Source organism: Phyllopteryx taeniolatus, chromosome 21 (genome assembly GCF_024500385.1).
Source record: "Phyllopteryx taeniolatus isolate TA_2022b chromosome 21, UOR_Ptae_1.2, whole genome shotgun sequence".
Lineage (NCBI taxonomy): Eukaryota > Metazoa > Chordata > Actinopteri > Syngnathiformes > Syngnathidae > Phyllopteryx > Phyllopteryx taeniolatus.
The window spans coordinates 3,869,764-3,891,158 of NC_084522.1; the positions used below are offsets into that span (position 1 = coordinate 3,869,764).

General features: G+C 44.4%; 3 protein-coding genes across 5 annotated transcripts; 1 reads left to right on the forward strand and 2 right to left on the reverse strand.

The window, feature by feature from the left end:
• Positions 1–523: 523 nt before the first annotated feature.
• daxx (death-domain associated protein) lies at positions 524–10,127 on the reverse strand. 3 transcript variants are annotated; one of them, XM_061759654.1, is made up of 12 exons: positions 9,781–10,127; positions 7,922–8,148; positions 7,154–7,597; positions 6,228–6,359; positions 6,043–6,159; positions 5,491–5,722; positions 4,702–4,856; positions 4,534–4,627; positions 3,415–3,736; positions 2,138–2,332; positions 1,356–1,473; positions 524–1,277 (listed from the first exon to the last, which is right to left on the reverse strand). In XM_061759654.1, exons 2-12 carry the CDS (start codon positions 8,135–8,137, stop codon positions 1,218–1,220), a joined length of 2,085 nt encoding a protein of 694 aa, XP_061615638.1. In that variant the 5' UTR covers positions 8,138–8,148; positions 9,781–10,127; the 3' UTR covers positions 524–1,217. The 3 variants fall into 3 exon arrangements, with proteins under 3 accessions (XP_061615638.1, XP_061615637.1, XP_061615639.1); XM_061759653.1 differs by having other exon boundaries at positions 7,922–8,151; XM_061759655.1 differs by lacking the exon at positions 7,922–8,148 and having other exon boundaries at positions 9,781–10,126.
• A 666-nt stretch (positions 10,128–10,793) lies between these two features.
• Positions 10,794–15,192, reverse strand: tapbp.1 (TAP binding protein (tapasin), tandem duplicate 1). The gene is made up of 8 exons (XM_061759884.1): positions 14,972–15,192; positions 13,895–14,080; positions 13,478–13,714; positions 13,036–13,395; positions 12,470–12,793; positions 12,247–12,348; positions 11,122–11,150; positions 10,794–11,043 (listed from the first exon to the last, which is right to left on the reverse strand). The coding sequence occupies exons 1-8, from the start codon at positions 15,030–15,032 to the stop codon at positions 11,032–11,034; spliced, it is 1,311 nt and encodes a 436-aa protein (XP_061615868.1). The 5' UTR covers positions 15,033–15,192; the 3' UTR covers positions 10,794–11,031.
• A 218-nt stretch (positions 15,193–15,410) lies between these two features.
• Positions 15,411–21,376, forward strand: LOC133470924 (class I histocompatibility antigen, F10 alpha chain-like). Its single transcript, XM_061759885.1, has 8 exons — positions 15,411–15,963; positions 17,083–17,346; positions 17,488–17,766; positions 18,253–18,561; positions 19,132–19,248; positions 19,349–19,366; positions 19,623–19,691; positions 19,794–21,376. Exons 1-8 carry the CDS (start codon positions 15,900–15,902, stop codon positions 19,841–19,843), a joined length of 1,170 nt encoding a protein of 389 aa, XP_061615869.1. The 5' UTR covers positions 15,411–15,899; the 3' UTR covers positions 19,844–21,376.
• Positions 21,377–21,395: the final 19 nt, after the last annotated feature.

Below are 21,395 nucleotides of genomic sequence, written 5' to 3' on the forward strand. Positions count from 1 at the left end.
TACGAATTATGTCCATCCATATATATATATATATCATCCAGACTATATGTGATTGTGCCACTCTTAATTTAATAGATTTAGTGATTTAATGTGAATTTCATTTAAGTAATGGAATTTCTTTTTTATGACGAGACTAAATTGACTTAAAATTAACCTAGTTCTCGTACAACACTTCCGGTTTAGAATCATATTTTATTGATTGTGCTTTATATTGAACATGCCGCTAAAGGGTTGGGGGGGGGAGTAGAAAAATCTACAATTTAAATATCCCATACTTGGACATCATGTACAAACCCTGAAAAAGAATAGTCAGAGGGTAAGATTTAATATAATATATATATATATATATATATATCTATCAGGGGTGGTCAAACTTTATCACAAAAGTGCCACATTAGATGTTTTTTTAAATGGTAAGATGGGTGTGGCTATTGTAAATGAGGTGAAAAAACAAAATGTGTTGTTTTAGTAGGCTAATAAAACTATTTGTTTCAATGTATAATTACACAACTATTGACATAAATTTGTAAATGCATGTAAAATTGTTTATTTACAATAAATCAATTCACCACTTATTGACAAATGAATAAAAAGTAAACATGGGGGGAAAAAAAAGCTAAATTAATGCAACAAATATTCCGATCTTGCTATATAAATAATCAGTGGGCCGTATGTGGCCTCCTGTACAAAACACTAAATATTCTGCCTACCCCTACATTTGTCATAAAAAAAATACAAATTAAAATTTTTAAAAAGTCAAATGCAAAACGTTTATTTTATTGAAAAATGTGAGTCAAACATAATCCCTGGAGTCTCCCAAACTGCATGACAGTAGAGATACAAAGTAAAAGATTGTGTTTATTTTTTTTTTTTTTAAGACTGAAGGTTGGTCGGACTCAAAATGTCCACCGCTCTTGCACTCACACGCTTGCTAAATGCTAAAGATGCTAAGTGCGCGGAGCTCAGCGACGCTCACGCCACTGAAGGTCACTTATCTCTTGACGTGACAAGAAGACCGCGGTGGAAAACAAACAGAAATGTTGCTGTGGTCGCACTCGAACAACAACAACAACAACATGATGATGAGGTCAAACCGAAGCATCCCAAGCACTTTTAAAAAATGTAAACAGACTGGCGTTCCAGCGCCCCCTCGGTGTCCTGAGTGGAAGTTGATCTCACAACAGAAGCGGAGATCGATTTAGACTCGTGACGCGCGGTCATTCCGAGTCGGACAGTTCGATGATTTCCAGGGGGTCACACTGGGTGGCAACGTGAACCTGTGGAGACACACAGTCGTGTTTCGGCGTGAGCGCCGGAACGAATGGCGGCGCCCGACGGGACGGTGCGTCTCTTACTTTATTCTTCTTGGGGGGCGGCGACTGCGAGCTGCTGACCAGCTGGCAGTCGGACGCATTGGGGGTCCGCGGCGGAGAGGCGCAGATGACGCCCATGTTCAGTAGCACCGCCACCTCTCTGAGGGGTTCCACAGACAGAATAGAAATAAGTCTATTTTTCCTTCCAGATAATGTGAAAAGAAGTACTTCCTCTTGCACAAACATGCAAATCAATCCCCATTTATTTGCAGGGGGATTGAGACCAAGTTCTGCTGCAAAGAGCAAAAATGTGAGTAACTGACACATCCAAAATCGTTCTTAAAAATTTGTTATAGCGTATATTAATAGTTTAAACCGCAAATACGTACAAACCTCTTCAAGAACTGTACAGCTTAATGCATTTATGTGAAATTTCACCAGTTGTGTGCAATTGTCATTCATCTCATTTGACGTTACCGTTAAAAATAAATGGTAGCCGATTTGATAAAAAATAAATAAATAAATAAATTATAATAATAATAATACACACAAACACACACTAGAAGTATGCTTGTATGTCGCCTTGGCAATCGGTTAAAAATACCAATTGTCAAGCACTAGAGAACCTAGTCATTTGTTAAACTTGCTACTCTTACACATTGCAGCAAATAAATAAATAAAATAAAAATAATTACAAAAAAAAACAAATAAAAAAAAAACACTGGAACTTCTGCCAACAACCCAGGCTGAACTTAGCTTAGAAAAAAACAAAACAAAACCAAAGGGAGCAAGATCAGAGCCAAGAATTACAGTGAGATGGTCACCTGTCGTCTGCGGTGATGTGATTCTGCTTCGGCGTGGCGTCCGGCCTTTTCCTCTTGTGGCTCCTGCCCAGTCCACGTTCGGGCGGCGACAGACGAGGTGGCGAGGTGCCTTTGGAGATGGCCGAGTGGCACGTCGTCTCTGGCGGCAGCGGCGAGGACGGCCCGTTGGCGGCTGCGGGTGGGTCGGTGCCGTTGCTGGCAGAGGTGAGGGAACTCCAGTCACTTCACTTAACACATGACTTGAGTCCAGTTAGACTTAAGTCGCCAGTTTTGGGACTTAGGTTGCTAAAACTAACTTAAAAACTCCACTGGACTTGAAATTGTTATTCATGAATGAAAACTACAGTGAACATAAAAAGTCTACACACCCCTCTTCAAATGCCAGGTTTTTGTGACATTAGGGAAGGAAAAACAAGACCAAAATACATCATTTCAAAAGCTTTTTTTCACCATTAAGGTGAGCTATAACCTCTCCAACTCAATTGAAAAAGAGAGGTGAAGTGCAAATAATGTGGTTGCACAAGTGTGCACACCCACTTTTACTGGGATGTGACTGTGTTCAGAATTAACTAATCACATTCAAACTCATCTTAAAATGGGAGGCTGCACACCTGCCACCATTTAAAGTGGCTCTGATTTACCCCAAATAAATTTCAGATGTTCTAGTAGGATTTTTTCCCCCTCTTTTAGAAGCGTGAAGGTTTTGTGCCAACACTGACCATTTGCAACTGTTCCTAATTGCCTCCGCCTTATCTCAGGCCTCAAGTCCGGAAGAAAAAGAAAAACAGCCACAAAGCATAACAGTACCACCATCATGCTTCACTGTAGTTATGGTGTTCTTTTGGTGATGAGCGGTGTTGTGTTTACGCCAAACATACAGTACATAATTGAATTATGGCCAAAAAGTTAAGCCTTTGTTTCACTGGACCATAAGACATTTTCCTACATGTGTCTGTGAGATTTTGTTTTTGATCAAATCGGTAAACGAGAACGCATGGTTTGCAACTCAACATCTAACTTCACTAAAAGCTCTGCCAAAGACAGGTAAGCTACGTTAATGTTAGTACAGCTAACTAACGCAAGAAGACATACTGAGTATAAAGCGGCTAATGTGAAAATTTGTGGTGTGACTGAGCAAGATTGGATTACTTCTGATTTGCTTAACCCAAGTAATGACTTGTCTCTACTTGAAATGAAGTGGGGACTCGCGTGACTTTTGACAGTTAACTTGGGAGTTGCTTGAAACTTGAAGGTGAAGACTTGAGACCGACTCCCACCTTTGGTTGCAGGTGACCAGATTGGCAGGAGGGGAGGGCTCCTCTGATGCGGCGGCGGCGGCGTTCCCGCCAGACGAGGGTGAGCGGGGCTGCGTGGGCTCCGATTGGCCGGGGCCGCTGGCAGACGTGACGTCCGATTGGCCGGGGCCGCTGGCAGACGTGACGTCCGACAGCGGCGAGATGCCCGACATGCTAGCGTCAGAGAGGAGGCCGCTAGTGACCGCCTCGTTTGCCGACGTCTGCTCCTCCTCGTTGGCGCCGTCGCTCATTTTCCCCGCCTCGTTGCCGCCGTCTTCATTGCTGCCATCTTCACCGTCGTCATCTAATGAGGGAGGATTAAAAGGCGTTTTGACTTTAAGCCTGAAGGATGACTTTAAGGCAAGTTGACGTGGCCTCAAAAGTAAAATCTACTTTTTCTCAATAAATACAATTTCCCATTTTAAATGTCCGCCCCCCTCCCCCCCCACCTTTCGCTTTTCAAAAAAGCAAATAACAATGACAAGTTTTAATGTTTGTTTTGTTCCCTTGTGGTATTTGCGTTATTTCTCCATTTACAACAAATGCTTTGAAACAGTTTTTTTCCCCCCAGCATTAACTTCCACAGAAAAAAATGGAAATGTTTTTTTCCCCCCATTGTTACAGCTGAGGTTGAATAAATGTCCAACAGTTTAATATCACAAAATGAGCCTTCAAACTCTTATGTAGACTTGTACAAGTGAGGCAAGGTGACCTCAGGAAAATATTGTGGCTGCAAAATGGCTGCTCTTGCAAGGTATAAATGGGCACAATGTCTTTGGCAAAGTCTCCATTTACTTCATTCCACCAGGCTCCTTCCTTGTCATACGGAAAACAATGTAAAAATGATTCCGCTTATGTTTTCTGTTACTTAAAATGGCCGCTAGAGGGGTCGGAAAAGTCGCTAAATCTTCAACCCTGACTGTACCTTTGTAAACTAGCTCCATTCTGGTCACAGCCATTGATTGCTGTTAGTGTAAGAAGTGCATAATAAGCTTGAATGCATTTTGAACTGGGGGGGGGGGAAAAAAAAAAAAAAAAAAAAAAAAAAAAAAAACTTCAAATCGCCAAGCTCTAGATGGTTTCCTTGCCGGTGGTTCTTACCCGGTCCATCCTGCTGGCTGCTGGCCTTGATCTCTTCCTCGATGTCTTCGTCTGAGGACACGTCATCCTCCTCCTCATCTGCCTCCTCCTCTTGCTGCGTCCAGGAAGACAAAACAAGTGAGAAAAAGCCCTGTGCTGATCAAATCGGTCGCCATCGAGCGCCCGCACCTCTTCGCTGTGCCGCCGCGTCGTGTCCTTCTCGTCCGTCGTCTCCTGTTGGACAGCGTATTTGTTGATGACATCTTCCAGGCGATTCAGACCCAGTTCCCGGTTGTCATGTAGCTTCCGGAGCAGCGAGGGGTCCTTCAGCGCCGGGTCGTTGTCTTTAGAGACGAAGACAAGGTATTGAATGTTTGATTTTCTAACACAGTAACAGGCAATTCTCTAATTATGAGACAACAAACATCTGTGGGTACTGTGGTGTGGTCTGTTTTTATGTGTTGTTGCTCCGCGTGTGTGTGCAGTTGTTTGAGGGTTTATAATTGCACAGACATCAATTCTAATTTCCGTTAGCCCACCTATGGCATTTGGTATTATGTTCACATTAAGTGGGCAGACTTCTTCATCGAAATGATGCGGTTTAGTTGACAAGTTGGTTGTTAAAATAGATTTTCTTGATCTTCTTTTGTTTCGTATGTCAGTTTTCCATGAAACTTCAACTTGGAGTGACAAATAAACAGCTTGAAGCAAGTACACTGTCTCTCTTATTTGGAGAACTGTTCACTCTGTGCCAAAGACTGAGGGAGAATAGGCATTAAGGAATATGTAGATACAATAGAAAAACGGCAAAATAAATGAGACTTGAGAAACTCAAAATACACAGAGTTTGGTGGAACGCAACTTGTGCGTAAGTTGGGGAGTGTCTGTAATGTGAAAGTTCCTTTGAAATCAATTCTTTAATTAACACCGGCTCAGACGGTGGCGGTGGGTCCATGCCCAAGTCAAGGCGTGTGTTACCAGGCTTGTATTCGCTGGTCAGTTGGCAGCCGAAGTCATAGAGCAGGTCTTGTTGGCGCCTCTGCTGGATCTTGCTGCCCGTGTCGCTGAAGGCCTTCCGGGCGATCTGTTCCTGCTGCCTGCTGCTCAGGCGCAGGTTGTGCTGCTTGCTAGCCAGCTGGACCTGCTGCAGGATGTCCTGGTAGTCGGGCGGGTTCATACAGACCTCGGGGCTGTTGATGTAGCGTTGGATCTGAAAGGACGGCAAAAACGATCGAACGCAGCGGTTCTCGAACTGGGTTTTCATTCTTACGGCACACACGTGGTCGTTATGTTAAATTGCGGTTAGGATCGAGAGGGGGTCCTTGGAAAAAAAAGTCTCCCCTTTAAGGGGTCCATGCTTTGAGAACCACTGGGCTACAGTCTTATAATTTTGGCAAGGTTGTGTGTGTGTTTTGTGTGTGTGTGTTTCCCAAGCTGTAAATATATTTTGAAATGCAGTTCGAGGGCTCAAACGGTGAGTAACGACCCGATCGTCGACGTTCGGGCACGGACGACGGAAGCCGGGCTCACCCTCCTGCTGATCTCAGGATAGCTGGTGTCGGTGTAGAGGATTTTGCGCTCGAGGACTCGGCCCGTCAGCGAGCTGCAGTCCTTCAGCTCACACAGCTTTTTGTAGATCTTCATCATCTGTAAGAGGAGCAAAGAGCGGCGTAGGCTGGCGGGAACTTAGCACGCCGGGCCAAAGGCAGACGGACCTTGCGCTTGAGCTTGTGCTCCTGGATGTACAAGGAGTCCTCTGTATCCAGGTCGTTCAACGAGAGCTCGGCCCGCTGCAGGCGACAGATCTCGTCGTCGTAGACCTTCAGCAGGTTCTCCAGGTACGCGATCTGGGAATGCAAGCACAGCGGAAGAGACCTCCCTCAATATGGATGGACAGCGACATGTTCGTGTTTTACTTCTGGGACCTACTGCTCCAAGTGTCCGTCATTTGCATTAAATGTGCCCACTGTTCATTTGTTATTGTTCCTATCGATCTGTACGTTTTACTTTTTTCTGGTTTGTTGGTTGCTCTCAATTTCAGCGAGGTTTCCAGTTGGACTTACAATCTTAGTACTGCATTGTCTTGAGTTTCAGTTCTGATTCTGCTTTGTGATATTATAGTGTTCCCCCGCTATATCACGGTTGATCACTCACATCCCACTGTATCGCAGCGTTTTAAGCAATTTTATGGGTTTTGAGAGTATACAACCAAGTCCGAATTCAGAGTTGAGCACCTTTGGCGTAGTACGAGGTTGTTCCACAAAATCTCCAATAAGTCGTTCCCACAAAGCAGAGAAACTGCATGCCTGTGAGGATGTTCCCATGGTCTTTGTGTGTGTTTGTATGTGTTGTGACTCCGTGTTAAAGTAGCAGTTGTTTAAAGATGTTATCTTCTTTACCTTATCATCTGTGCCTAGGTCCATTAGCCCAGCTCGATGGCGTTTCGCATTAGTCAAGTTGCCGTTAACCTAGCGGACGTTTGTTGGATGAAATTATATGGCTATACGTATCGAAGACTTGAACCTATAGCGCTTTGGTCTGCAACGTATCCCCAGCGATGAACGGAGCTTCACTGCATGTCACTAACTAAATTTCATTGAATAGAAAGTGAACACGGCCGAGCACACCTTGGGACACTAACCTGCTTCCTGGAGGCCCTGCTTGCCTTTTTCTCCAGTTTCAGCCGGTCCTCCAGAAGACCCGACGTGGAAGGCTTCTCGTCTTCCGTCGCCGGCTTCCCTCCTTGTTCCTGCACAGTCGTCTGGACAGTAGTCTGGCTTTCACTTTTTAACGAGGTAGACGGAAGACAATCCAACGCGGAGGCAGAAGCGGAGGCGGACTCAAGCGCGCTCGGCTTCTTCTTCCTCTTCGTCCTGTCTTTGTGCTGCATGAGCACCATGCACAGCTCATAGATGTAGACGAACATCCTGGAACGGTTGTTCTCCACGCGGGTCAAACAGCGGCCCAAGCTGTTGCGGAACTCCACCGACGACAGGTAGTCGGAACAGGCTTTGGCATGGTTCTTCTTCAGGAATTCCAAAACCTCGGGGCAGTCCTGGGTCACGGCGGCGACGTGCTCCACAAACTGAAAGGAGGCAGGAAACACAGATGTCACAAACGTCAGAGAACAGAACCGGAACGCCCTTTTCACACTGAGTTGCTTGGCTACATCATGATATCGCCAATAACGCGTCCGTACGTGAGCGGCTGGGCGCCAAGGAACTTGGCCAGCTCCAAGCATCTGCTAATTATACAGTTCCAGAGAAGTATTCATTGCCCAATGTATTTATGACTGCGTCTTTGAGATGTCCACCACCATATACAGTACCTCTCTGACTACATCAATGAAAACTGGCAGTCGTTTTTTTTTTTGGGGGGGGGGGGGTCTCATTTGATTGTGCGCCATCACCTCCGAGAACAACTTCTGATTCTCCGCCTGCAGGACGTGCCTCTTCTTGCTGGCGGCGGTGAAAGGCGACTGGGCGATGTGGGTCGGGGCCGACACCGGCACTCGACGCGGCGAATAGGTCGCGGCTTTACCCTGAGAAGACGAGGACGACGGGCGAGGGGTGTCCTCGTCCTCCACGACGATGACGTCTGCGATGGATCCCGGGGCCACCGCCATGTGGACAGATTCTTCTTTGAAAGCATAAATAGGAGGAGGAAGTAGAACATAACACATCCAACAAGTATGACGGAGTGTCAAAGACAGAATGTTTGTTTGATAAAGGCAGACATCTTTATTGAAGGTAAGATTTGAGCTATCAGGCTCCTCTCTCGTGGAAACATCTGATGCAGACTCTATTCAAGAGTAAACTTAAAATTTGTATTTATGATGAAGCCTATAGTCAGGGATGACTGAGGCTTGTCCTGACTCATCTCTTAGTTACAGTGGGTCCAGAAAGTATTTAGACCCCCTTACATTGTTCACTGTCATATTTAAGCCATTTGCTAAAATCATTCACGGTCATTTTGTCCTCATAAATGTACACACGGCCCCACAACACCTATTGACAGTAAGAAAACAGAATTGACGAAATCTCTGCGGATTTATTTAAAAAGAAAAACTGAACTATCACATGACCATAAGTATAGAGACCCTTTACTCGGTATTGAATAGAAGCACCCTCTTGGGGGTTTTTCACTTTTTTTTTTTTTTCGCTCTGGAAAAGGTTTTCGTGCGGAATATCTCTGTACTTTGCCGCATTCGTCTTCCCTTCAATGGCAACCAGTCGCGCTGTCCCTGCAGCTGAAAAACACGCACACAGCACGATGCCGCCGGCCGCAATGCTTCACTGTTGGGATTGTATTAGGCAGGTGAACAGCAGTGCCGGGTTTTCTCCACACATACTGCTTAGAATTGAGACCGTACAGTTCTATCTTGGTCACATCAGACCAAAGAACCGAAAAATGTCATCCTTCAAATCTGGTCCAAGAAAAAAAACAAAGGGTGGGACGTCTTTGCATTGGAAATGGGGGCCGCTGATGAAAAATGGTCACTCTTCAAAGCCGGACCCAATACTACGTGATCGACTAATGTGGGTCCCCTTGAAGACCCCCTTGAGTTTGGGAAAGAGGGCGGAAAAAAACAAAATCACCTAACCAGGTAAGGAGAGTAGGGAGGTTGCTCTAGCTTGGTTGGCCAGGTTCAACCCGACCAGGAACTGTCAGGTGCTCGTCGGTTGGCGTGTCACTACTCTCACCTCTTGTCACACATTAAATCGAGCAAACGCCAGAGGATTTCATGGGAGACGTGCTGGTAGATCGCCTGCCCCGTAGTGAAGACGAAAACGTCCAGTTTGGGTGCATGCATCTTTTGGGACAGTAGTCCAGCAACATTTCTGACACACCTCGGATCTGAAGCACTATCTTAAGTCACCTCTGTGAAAAACGCTAAGTAAATAAAATGTACTCAACTCCCATTAAGTTTAAGATACATGTAGAACGAGTAAAGGGAACCTGCTGGCGTAGTTTTGACGTTTTTAATAAATAATAACGGGTACAAAGTGACTTGTTTACTCGCAGGAGGGATCATCTATAATGTCCCGATCATGAGGATGCATATAGGGCTTTTTTTAAAAGTTATTATTATTATTATTTGGTTTTGCAATTCAAAACGTTCCAACGAAGCTGTGAAGTGTACAGTGAAAGACGGAAGCTAGTTAACAGCACACAACAGACGCACGGCGAGCACAAAACGCTAACGGTTTTTTTACACGCTAACAAGAAAAAAAGAATAATACTAATGACATGTTCATGGATACCAACCTGTTGGTTAGGGCAAGTAGGGGCTGTGGGCAGAACATCGACTCCCTGTCGGCATTGTCCAAAATGTTGCCCCTCGTTAGCTTACGTTAGCGTTAGCTTGCTAGTTCGCGCGGTGACTTCAAGCTGATGTTAGCGAACTTGCCGGGATTTATTTATTTTTTTTAAAAAAGTACATTTGATCTAGACAAAAAAAATAATTAACCTCGTCGAAAAGTCGAAGTTGTCTCACGCGATGTTACGACTCGTCGCTGGGATTTTTATGTCCATCTAAACGACATTTAAAAAAATAATAATTATAGAGAACAAGCTCGGATGTGTCTTCGACGGGCATAGCCGCGCATTGTAAACATTCTCACTAGCGCCACCCAGTGCAGCGGAGGGGAACTTGTTTTGGGCGTCCAGGATCAAAACAGTTGCAAGAACTGTGGGAAGGGTACTCTGTGGAATGACACGGATTTCTGCATAATTGATCATAAAATGTGAGCCACCTCAATAAAAACAAACACTAGTCTGCTTAAACTAATAAACACAAATAATTTTGTTGTGATGTATTTTTGGGTCACAACCTCAATTCCCAGGGGCCAGATCCGACGCACCACATCATTTATTTTTATTTTTTTGTGGCCAACAAAATAAAATAGTTTGTCAACTTTAGGTTTCTTAATAAAGTGATTAGTTATTTCATTTTTATTTTTTTTTAACCAGAAAACAAAATACTTTTTTAGCACAAATTGAACAATAGTTGCTTACAGAGAACACCTCCATAGGAAAAAGGAATTTTAAAACTCAGTTGTGTCGAACATGTCAATCCCGACATGAATATGATGGAATCATTATTAAATAAAAGTCCCAAGTCCGCGTGAGTGATTATCAACAGGGGGGGACAACAATTAACTGAGTGTGATGCACCCTGTATTCAGAATCTTATTTTTTGTAAAATTAAAATGAGAAAACCTATAGCAACATAAACAAATGTGTATTAGATCAAATGAACAAGCCCGACAAAGCACCGATTTGAGCAAAAACTCACTTTATTCTTATTTTCTGTCGTACATTCCAAAAACAAACCGCAACAATGTTAGCAAATATTGGAGGGAGTGAAAAGGAGAGAACTGCAGAATCCACAAATATTAAATCTTGTGTGCACAAAAAATGGTCTTGTTGCTTGTGACATTGACGAGGTGTAAAAGGGAAAAGGTGACTTTTGCTTGGACTTTCCAGCGTTGTGTGCTACAAAGCAGGCAAGCTTCTTCACTTCTCTTTCTGCAGAAAGTTAAAAGTTGTGAGGTCAAACACTGACAAAACATTTTGTTTTACACTTCACTTGACAAATCAACTTGCCTTGTCTGTTTCTTGTGTCTCATCAGAACCTACAAATAAAAATAGTAGACATTCACTTTCACCCCAATGCTTGCAGTCCGGTAATCCTTCACATATTTGAAGTTCACTACAGATTTAGGTTCTCACGTTTTTTTTTATTTGCAGCTTTTTGTACATATTTTTACAGTCAGACCTTCAAAACAAAACCATGCCGTAGGCCTAATATATCAGTTTCACTCAATAAACAAAATAGTTTGAGCCCGACTGCAAAATAAGCCACCATGGGGCCAACAAAAGTCTGCTGAAATTGTTACTGTACTGGCATGCTTTTATTCTGAAGGCCTGACATTTGACAGGATGTTATGCCGATGTTATCCCAACTTGTCAGCATGACTGTTGCCAAGCAGACCGGGAGAGTTGTTGCTACCTTAAGTTGTTAATAAAAGCTTGCATTGTGCAATGCAGAAAGTTCCGAGCAGCCATTTGATTAAGAAGGCGAGAAACACGATAAGAGTTCAAGGAAGAACTCGTAGCAAAGGATGAAAATGGCAAACGGCTCTCTAACCCCTCCCCTGTCTTCCATACGCCATCAAGAATCTTCATTAAAGGTAAAAGTGAGGCTAAATTTTAATTTATCCCACGCATTAGCCATGTATATTAATTTCAAACTCAAACAACATACTAAATGGAGATTCCGCTGTATGTTGAAGTGACACATTCCGACTGTTTAATATTTTTGCATGTTGGAGAGGAGCTAAGTTTAGCCTGGGTCGTTAGGGGAGGTTCCAGAGAATCTTCACCACATCTGTATACTTTTGCGTTGACATTAAGCTATTTATTTTTAAGGGTAATGTCGTAAGATGTGGGATCATAGTTTGTGGTATATTTTTCAATGAAAAAATTTTCAATTAATGAATACAGCAATTCTGAACATTTTTAGGCTAGCGTCAATGACTCAGGGTTTTTCGCTACTCGCAGCAGGGCTTGGTCCCCAGAAATATAAAATACAGCTTTCAAGATACAAGTTTTGAAAACATTTTCAATTAAATTCAGCCTCAAAGGTGCATAGGGTAAGAATACAACAACAACAACAACAACAACAACACGTCACTCTACCAGCACACTAGCTTTGGAAAATTTTACCACCTGAGGCGAGGAAGGTCCAAGAGACGAACTTGATGAGGCCGTAGAGCACCAAGGCCACTCCCACCATCGCCATGGAGTCCTCGATGGACGGCGTGCTGAAGCCTGAGACGACAAGAGTCCTTTTTACGGCATCTTAAAGCATGACCGCAATCTCGACGGCCAACTCGCTGACCCGCGAATCAACATTCCTGGGGTAAGATACGAAAAACTTCCCTCATCTTACCGATGACTTTGAGGGCCACAGCGGCGCGGCGCGTACCCCCGGGATGCTCGGCGACACAGGTGACCTCCCCCCCGCCGCCCAGCTCCGGATCAGACGTGTCCAGCTCCAGCCGGGTGTCCTGGCTATAGGTGCCGTCCCAAGCTAGTCTGTGGCCGGAGAGGCGACCTGGTCCCAGTGACCGGCTCTTCCCATCCGGGCCTTTCAACTCCCAGCTCAGTTCCAGGGAATGGGGGGCAAAGCCTGAGGCCTCGCAGCGGACTGTCAAAATCTGGCCGGGGGTGGGGAGGGGAAGCGGTGACGGGTGGATGGACAGGGAAGGAGGTTCTGGGTGGAAGGTGGAAAAGAGCATTGAGTTGCAAACATTTTTGCTGTTCTCTCTGTGTGCCTTTCGAGGACCGTGATGTCAGCAGCGCTGGTGGATCTGAAGCTTACTTGTAACTTACAACTTACACTCACAGCACAAAGCAAAAACAATCGCCCAAGAGGTGGCTCATAACTTGGGAAAACTTGTGAATTGCGTACACCACTATGCACTCATTCTATTTCCAGGGCTTGACAAGGCTCACCTGCGATCTCCAGCTGAATGGTGACCTGAGCCAGAAGGTGCGGCAGGTACACCATGCAGATGTACGTTCCGGAATGGCGCACTTGGGCTTCTTGCAGCATCAGGGACGCGTTGCCGTTCCGGTGCAGCGCCTCAAAGTCCAGCGTGGCGCCCTCCTCCGGCGAGTCAGACAGCCGGTCCGCCTTGCCGTCGTAGGCCAGGAGCAGTCGGCCGCTGCCTCGCGACTGGTAGCGCCACTCCACTGCAAAGCCGGACCCGTACAGCGGAGAAGCGGGGTCGGCCCAGAACTGGCAATCCAGCAGCACCGGCTCCCCGATTCTGGACTGCACTAACAGTGTCGCGGAGGTCATGCTGAGGACCACTGAGGAAAGAAAAAGCAAAGCGGGAGCATGAGAACTCCCCAAGGTGAAGTGAACGGCTCGGACGCAAACCGCAGCCGTTACCGTCCAGCTCGTTGGTCCCGGCGGGCGCGCGCATGATGCTGGATGTGCCGTGCCGTCTGTCCAGGTCCTGAACAGCGGCGGAAAACCAGTCGGCTTGCAGGTAAATGGGGCTGAGGTCCTCCGCCAGCGAGGTGGCCCATTTGATGGTGGAGGGCTGCGGCTGAAAGTGGCTGAGCTCACAAAAGGGCTTGCGGGTCGAGCCGCTGGGTGAGCGGTGGCACAGAGTCGCCGCCGGATCTGATCAGGGTGGCAAGCGACAGGCAACCATTCCATCAAAGAACGCCTTGCAACATCTGCAAAAGCTGAACGGAGACAACTGGATTCTTTTGGATTTGGATTGTGGGCGACAACAAGAGGTGAACCTTGCCCGCGCGTGTATCATGATGACGAGGGTATTTATTACACACTCCCACACACCGGCAACAACGTAGACTCTCTGGATGCTGGGGTCGACCGAAGATTGCGGGCTGACTGCACGGTGACCTTCCGTCCTGATGCGAAGTAGGGACTTGACCTGGCTGGGCCCGCGCGTGAGACTTCCTTCCGCCACCTTCTCGTTCAAATACCAGCACTCCAGCGCGGGACAGGAGCGGCCGCCGCAAGCTGTGGGAACAAGTGCAACGAGTTGACTTGCTGATGGCCCGCCAAATGCTAGAGCATATTTTCCGTCATTGGATCTCGGTGATAGGAGGGTTGGACTTGAGTCTGCGTGACCAAAACCGAGTCTGCCGCTTGCTTGAGCTTTGTCACGCTTTGAGTATGGTGCAAAGTCAGCAGCAAAAATCACCTTTATTTTATATGGAACTGCATCTATATATCTGCAAGTTTCGATTTAAATATCGGAGTTTGAATTAGAATTTCCCCCCAAAAATTTTAAACTATCAAAATATTCAGTTTTTTAATAAGCCGTAAAAACAATTTAATATCGCCAATAATTCAACATTTTAAAAAAAATCATTGAATTTTGTCTGAATTTCTTCAGTGTTAGAAATTAGAATTGAAACTCAGATGGAAGAGATATAGTTCCATAATTTTCACTCTACCCTTCCCGTGCCACTGATTGAACAAAGTTATGCAATTTTGATACTTTAAGATAAGAAAGCAAAGGTGAAAAGGTTACCATTATATTCATGGTTTAATAATTGCACATTTATTTTACAGATACTTTTATTCTTACGATGGCCATTTTTTTTTTTTTTTTTTTTTAATGCATGCTTACGATCAAGCGGTAACGTTGTTCGAAGCTTCGGGGACAATACCGGATAGCATTGGCTGTTGTTGTTGCGCTCTTTAGCCACAGGGGGCATCACTCCGCTAAGAACACGCCGCACCAAATTCCGTTAAAGATTAGACAAAAACAAAATTGGAGTGGTCGTAAAGTTAAATGTGTGTGTACAACGACTCAAAATTCAAAGCGAGACCAAGGTAACATGCTCTTGAGCATCGTTCGGCACATGTTTTGCTGCAAATGTCTTGAAGGTGAAGGAAGCATACCTTGGACGAAGCAGGGAAGTGTAAGCAAAGAAAGGTAACAAATGGAGCAAATATTCGTCATTGTTATTCCGCTCCTTCTCGTTCTTGGTCCCCTTTTCGTCGTCTTCTTCTTATTTCACCAAACGAGAATGAAGTGAGCGGAGGCAACCGACGACATACGTTTTGTTTCCCCCTCTCACAAGTACTTTCACTTTCGCTTCCGCGGACGGCGTCAACTTCATCTTCAAAGGGAAGGTTGCAAGATAAGAGAGAGAAAGCAAAACATTGTTACGGTGAAAACATTGTTTCACATTTTAAAACAGTGCTGATGTGTCTTAACAACATCTGTAGCATGCTTTTGTCAAAATACCCGAAGGATCAAGCATTCGATACATTTAACTGCATATTTCTTGCCCATGGTGAAATTGGAAGGTTTTAAGGGCGGCGATATGTGTCATGCAGTACACCAGCCCCACATACGTAAGCGAGTGGGGAATCAATTGATTTCGAACGACGCCATTGTTCAGTCTGAATCCCACGATACGTGGCCCGTGAGTGGTTCACCAGCGTTCACCACTGTGCCACATCAAAGATGGCAGCAGCGGTGACGTTCTCACATCTAACCGCGAATTACCGTCACGTGATTTCACAGAAAGGCACAGCAGGGTTGCAGTTACCTCTTGCTGCCAGGAAGAAGAAGGGCGTCGCTGTTTTTGAATCACTTGTGCTGCCTTTCATCTCATTTTACGTCCTTTCACACACACTTGTCGTTTTTATTTTTATTATGTTTTATTTTTTATTTTGACCCATATACGCCGCACGATAATTGAAATCATTTCGGAACGGGTCTGTAATGAACCACAGTCTTTCATTTCCGCCCGTCGACCTGATGGTCGCCTCTTTGACTTGATGCTCCGCTTGAACAACAAAAATAACAAAGCAACTTTTGATGCTGAGAATGAATTTATTGGCATTCTTTGTTGCGGCTCTGCAAATTCACAGCGTGACGCCTGGTAAGTGCACTTTGTTGACAACTTTATTTTATTAAGGACGCGGTTATGATTCATGGTGACGCTCTTGTTTTTCAACCAACACGTCCTTGATTTCGTCTCCTTCATTTGCTGATTTGACATTTTTAATGAGCGCAAAATTCTTTCACGTGAACACTTTTATCCTTTTCGTTAATACTGGAAAACATCAACTTTGTTATTATAGCCAATAACGTTTGCTGGAATATTTCGTCGGTAACGTTCATAAACCTAAAGGAAAAGTATGTTCTGTACATCAAAAGTAAAATAATAAAAAAAAAAAATATTGCACTGGATTAAAAAAAGTATTGAAGTATTAATAGGCTGTAAGCATAGCTACAAACTCCAGTCTAATATTTGATTTGTATTTAATTCCGGGTTTCTTCACGGACCATTTGCGTACCACACCTTTTCACCGCCCCGAAGTAGGTTCACTCTTTTAAACTCTCATCAACGGTAAAGTACACATTATTATTATTATTATTATTTAGATTCCATAAGATTCTCACATGCCATATTAAACTGCAGATTATTGATTCATTGCATCTGTTAATCAACATTTAACTGTAATGGCAATAAAGTTGTATTTCACCTCATATAGATGTAAGAATAAAATACATTGTATATTATACATGCATGGTTGTCAACATGTACCCATTAGGTTTTTCATTTTTGATCATAATGATGACCACATTTTATTTTTCAGTTTGTATTTTATTATTTTTTTTTAAAATCAAGTGACGTGTCATTTTATGAATTAAAGAGGACGGTAAAAATAACGCTATACAAGTTCTTTTGCCAGCATATGTAAATCCCCGATAAGAGGAGTGTCGTCCAAAATCTCGTTTCGGGCGTCGAACATATTTGCTGACAAACGGAAGTAGTAAAAACAAAATGATGAGTGTCGGTTGTCAAGTCCGATGAGAAGGTTGTGAGTGACAATGTGATGAGATAACATGGGAGAAATTGAAGGCGCATAAAAAGACATGTTAAGCGTGACAATGTTTCAACTGAGGACAGAATCATTTTGAAATTGGAATGCAACAAGATTGTTATATGTTAAAAAAAAACAAGTGTCATTTTCTTGTTTCTCTTTTCTTTCAGTGAGTCACACGCTCAGTTATTTCATGACGTGCTCTCAAGTTCCAAACCTATCCGAGTACTTTGAGGTCGCGTATGTTGACGGCGTTCCGATTTTGCACTACGACAGCAAGAGCAGGAAAACAAAAGCCAAACAGGACTGGATGAAGAAAATCACAGCAGATGATCCTCACTTCTGGGAGAGAGAAACAGAGAGCAGTATTGGTTCAGAGCAGGTCTTCAAAAGCAACATTGAAATTGTAAAAGAGCGCTTCAACCAAACTGGAGGTTTGCTGACGTTCAACCTTCTACGATTCAAATAGATTTGATGTGCTCATACACTTTTCTACGATTAATAAACACGTTAGTGCTACTTATCTCTGAACATCCTGTCACTTCCTCGCGTGTGCGTGTGTGCGATGCTTTCAGGTGTTCACATGTTCCAGCAGATGTACGGCTGCGAATGGGACGACGAGACCGGTGAGGTTGATGGTTGGGAAGACCTCAGTTACGATGGAGAAGCCTTCATCTCGATGGAGGTGAAGGCAATGAGATGGATCGCAGCTCAACCACAAGCTTTCGTCACCAAACTCAAGTTGGACCGTGACGAACGTTTGAATCAACAAAGGAAGCATATCCTCACTAGGATTTGTCCTTCTTACTTGAAGAAGCACGTGGCCAATGGGAGGGACGTCCTCATGAGAACAGGTGCAATCGTGTCATGTTAGCTCGCCCCCTATCGGAAAGTTACTGTCATTACAAACTGCACTCTTTCCACTTTCCTTTTCCCTTCATCCTCTCACACGTTCTCTCCGTCTTTCCCTCTCACATGCTTGCTCTTTCCTCGAACAAATTCCTCCTTTCATCCTCCAACTTATTCTCTCCATCTTTCCACACATTGTCTCCATCTTTTCTCTCATTTCATCCGTCTTTTGTTTCTTGCATTCTCTCCATCTTTCCTCCTCTCACACATACTCTCCTTTCATGCCCTTACTCTTTCTTGCCATCTCTTTCCTCCTCTTTCCATCTTTCATCCCCTCACTTATTCCCTCTCTTTTTTTCCTGTCACACATTCTCTGCACCTTTCTTCGGAAACATTTTCTCCATCTTTTGTTTCTCGCACATGCTCTCCGTCTTTGGTTCTTTCCATCTTTCCTCCTCACACGTTCTGTCCACCTTTCTCTTTCTGCGCAGAGCTTCCCACGGTGTCTCTCCTCCAGAAGACGCCGTCCTCTCCGGTCACCTGCCACGCGACGGGTTTCTACCCCAGCGCGGCCGCCCTGTTTTGGAGGAAGGACGGCGAGGAGCTCCACGAGGACGTGGAGATGGGAGAGACCCTCCCCAACCCCGACGGAACCTTCCAGACGACGGCCGACCTGAAAGCGGAGGTGACCGATGAAGCCGAGGGCCGCTACGAATGCGTGTTCCAGCTGTCCGCCGTCAAGGACGACATCGTCGCCAAGCTGGAGAGAAGAAGCATCCGGAGCAACGCGCGCATCCGAGGTGATGACACACGTTGGGCCTGATTTGCCAAAGGTTTGCACGTGCAAAAAATGGGCACAAATTGATTGCTTACACGAACAAATGTGGAAGCCGATCTACGAACCGGGCGCACCCAGAATTGCGTCTGCCAAATGGGCTCAATTGGTGCACAGTTCATTTTTTCAGGAGTACGATATATGCAAATAGCCGAATTTAGCACGCACAATCGGATTTATAAACCTGAGACAAATAACAAATATTATCGCAACATACGGTCTATTCAACAATTATGAAGTTCTGAATGTTCTACGGGCTGATTTCTTCGCCAGTCACAAGAAGGAGTCATGCTATGTCGCCTGTGAAAAACCGTATTCTACTTAAAACTTCGAAATATTTCCTTGCGTCTGGGTCATCTCAGCGCACTGCGGCAATTGTTGCTGGCCGATCGCGGACTCGTTTTCCCGGCGTGCTGTCCCAAGTTTTCAACACGATTTCTTCTCAGTAATGCAGTCGTGCTTGTTTGTCTCGTCTACTAACACTAATTGCATTGCTGTCTTAGTATGTCGACTCTCTTTTGTTGCTTTTATGTAGAAGAAGAAAAAAAGAAGACGATGTTGACCATCATTGCCGTTGCCGTGGCGGTCCTCTCTCTCGTGGCGGTCACGGTCGCGGTCGGGGTCGTCATCAAGCGCAACAGAAGCGGACAAGGTGAGGGACGTAAATGTTCCGTCTGTCAGGAAGATGAAAATAGAAAATGTTTCGCATTTGCGACAACAAGAAAATGACACTGTTCTCTCTTTCCTTTCAGGAAAATACTCTCAAGCTTGTAAGTCAAACATTTTCTGTTTCCTTTGAGACACACGAAACACGGCAGTCCTGTGAAGGTCTGATTTCGATCTTTGTTACGAAAGTGTGAATGTGGCATCACTTTGACATAACAAAAAAAAAAAAGGTCAGCTAATGAACAATGTACACGTGAATGTGCATGCCGCTGTGCAGCCCCGTGGGGGTGCGAACACAAATATTTACAGCTCCCCATATGCAAATCTCTCACATCACACGTTGTGTTTGCACTCCTTCAGCCGTTTCCAACTCTTCAGCCGTTCCCGACAATTCTCCGTCGCCAAGTGAGACGCAGCAGCCGTCACGCGGTGAGTCAGCGCACACGGACGCTGTCCGGATTGTGGAGATGGTTTAGGTCACGTTTGGATGTGAATTCACGCGCACGATTTGCTCTGCTCTTCTTCCTCCAGGTGTCGCAACACAAGTGACATGTCTCCTTCGGGATTTTCAAATCACGTGATGTTATTTGTGCAATGATTTGTACATGAAAACCATTTGTGCAATTATGTTCCTGTTAAGTCGCGCTCAATTTGTTTTGCTAGGTTTGGCGTATTAGGTGAGATTTTGAGGAGTTCGTCGAAATCTTTGTTGATTTTTGTGTCGGTTCATCAGTCAGCGTCACGTCATAAAAAGGATTTCTTCTCTCCTTGTATCAATCAATTGAGTTATTAAACAACTGAACCTAAATCAATTAAATATTAACTGCAAATGTATTTGACTTAAAAGTTAAATACGACCGAATTGTACTTCAAAATGTCCTTTTTTTTTTTGTTTAAACGGTGTATGCTTAGCTACAAGCTTCCTTCCAATCTGTCTGATTGTATTTCGTCTTTTACAGGTTATCATTTTTATTTGTATTTCATTCAGTGGTTTTTCTTCGCATACCACGACAGAGAGAAACGCCACATTCGCTCTCGCTTCAACAAACAACAATGACAATGTTATTGCTTGCGCTTGTTATTTGAACGGGGGAGGAACATATTGGACCAATAAATGGATGAGCAGAGACAAGCATGGGAATGCAAAATGGAGTGCACTACTTGACTGCGACCAGCAGAGGCGCTGTCGCTTCACGCTCAACGGGTTTGCTGTGGAAGAAGTTCAGCACGGCGTCGGCTCTGTGGGAAGTGGAGGGACATCCCTGCTGCTGGTTTTCTCCCTTGGAAAGAAAATAGCAGTCGGAAGTTTTGATTATTGTGGCAATTCGCGGGATATCACTCAAAAATGCACGCACACGCATGCGTACACAACACGTATTGTTCTGTGACTGTTAACAATTGACTTTATTTGTATATTTGATTAATTCAGCTCTGTTAACATTCAATGATTGTAAGTTGTTTTTCCTGGACTGGTTTTGATAACTAGAATGCAACTTCCTGTTACTTTTTTTGTTATCAAACTGGATTTGGAAAGTGGTTCCAGTGGCATCCAGGCCACAGGTCCTTGTGTGGAGTTTGCATTTTTGCGCATTATAGTATGTAAGTATAATATTAAAAAATAATTTTAAAGAATGTTTACAAAGTTGGTGATTATAGCGGGAGAACTTTGCAGTCAGTTAAAATTAACAAAAAGATGTACTTGTTTTTTGTTTTTTTATTTCACACTTGATTGGGTCGTCACTCCTGACATTAAGTGTTTGTATGCAAGACATTAAAAATGGAATTTTACATGTCTCCGCAGACAACAATCATCGCCATAGAGTTCGATGGCGGGGTCGTGCTTGTCATGGTCTGTTTTGGTTTGGGTTGTGTTTAGTTTTGTTCCATGTTTGTCGTGTGCTCATGAGGGTGTCGTGTCCACCTGTTCTCGTCTACTTTGCGGCGACCAATCAGCTCTCTCCAGCCACTCGTTTCTCGTCAATTTGTTTGTATTTAGTTCCCTGGTTTCTTTCAGTTCTGGTCGGTCCATTGTCGTTGTCACGTCTTTGCCATGTCATCGTCGCCAGTTGTCTTTTATCATTGTGATTAAATATTATTATTTTGAGACTCCCGCACTCCTTCCTTGCCTTCTGC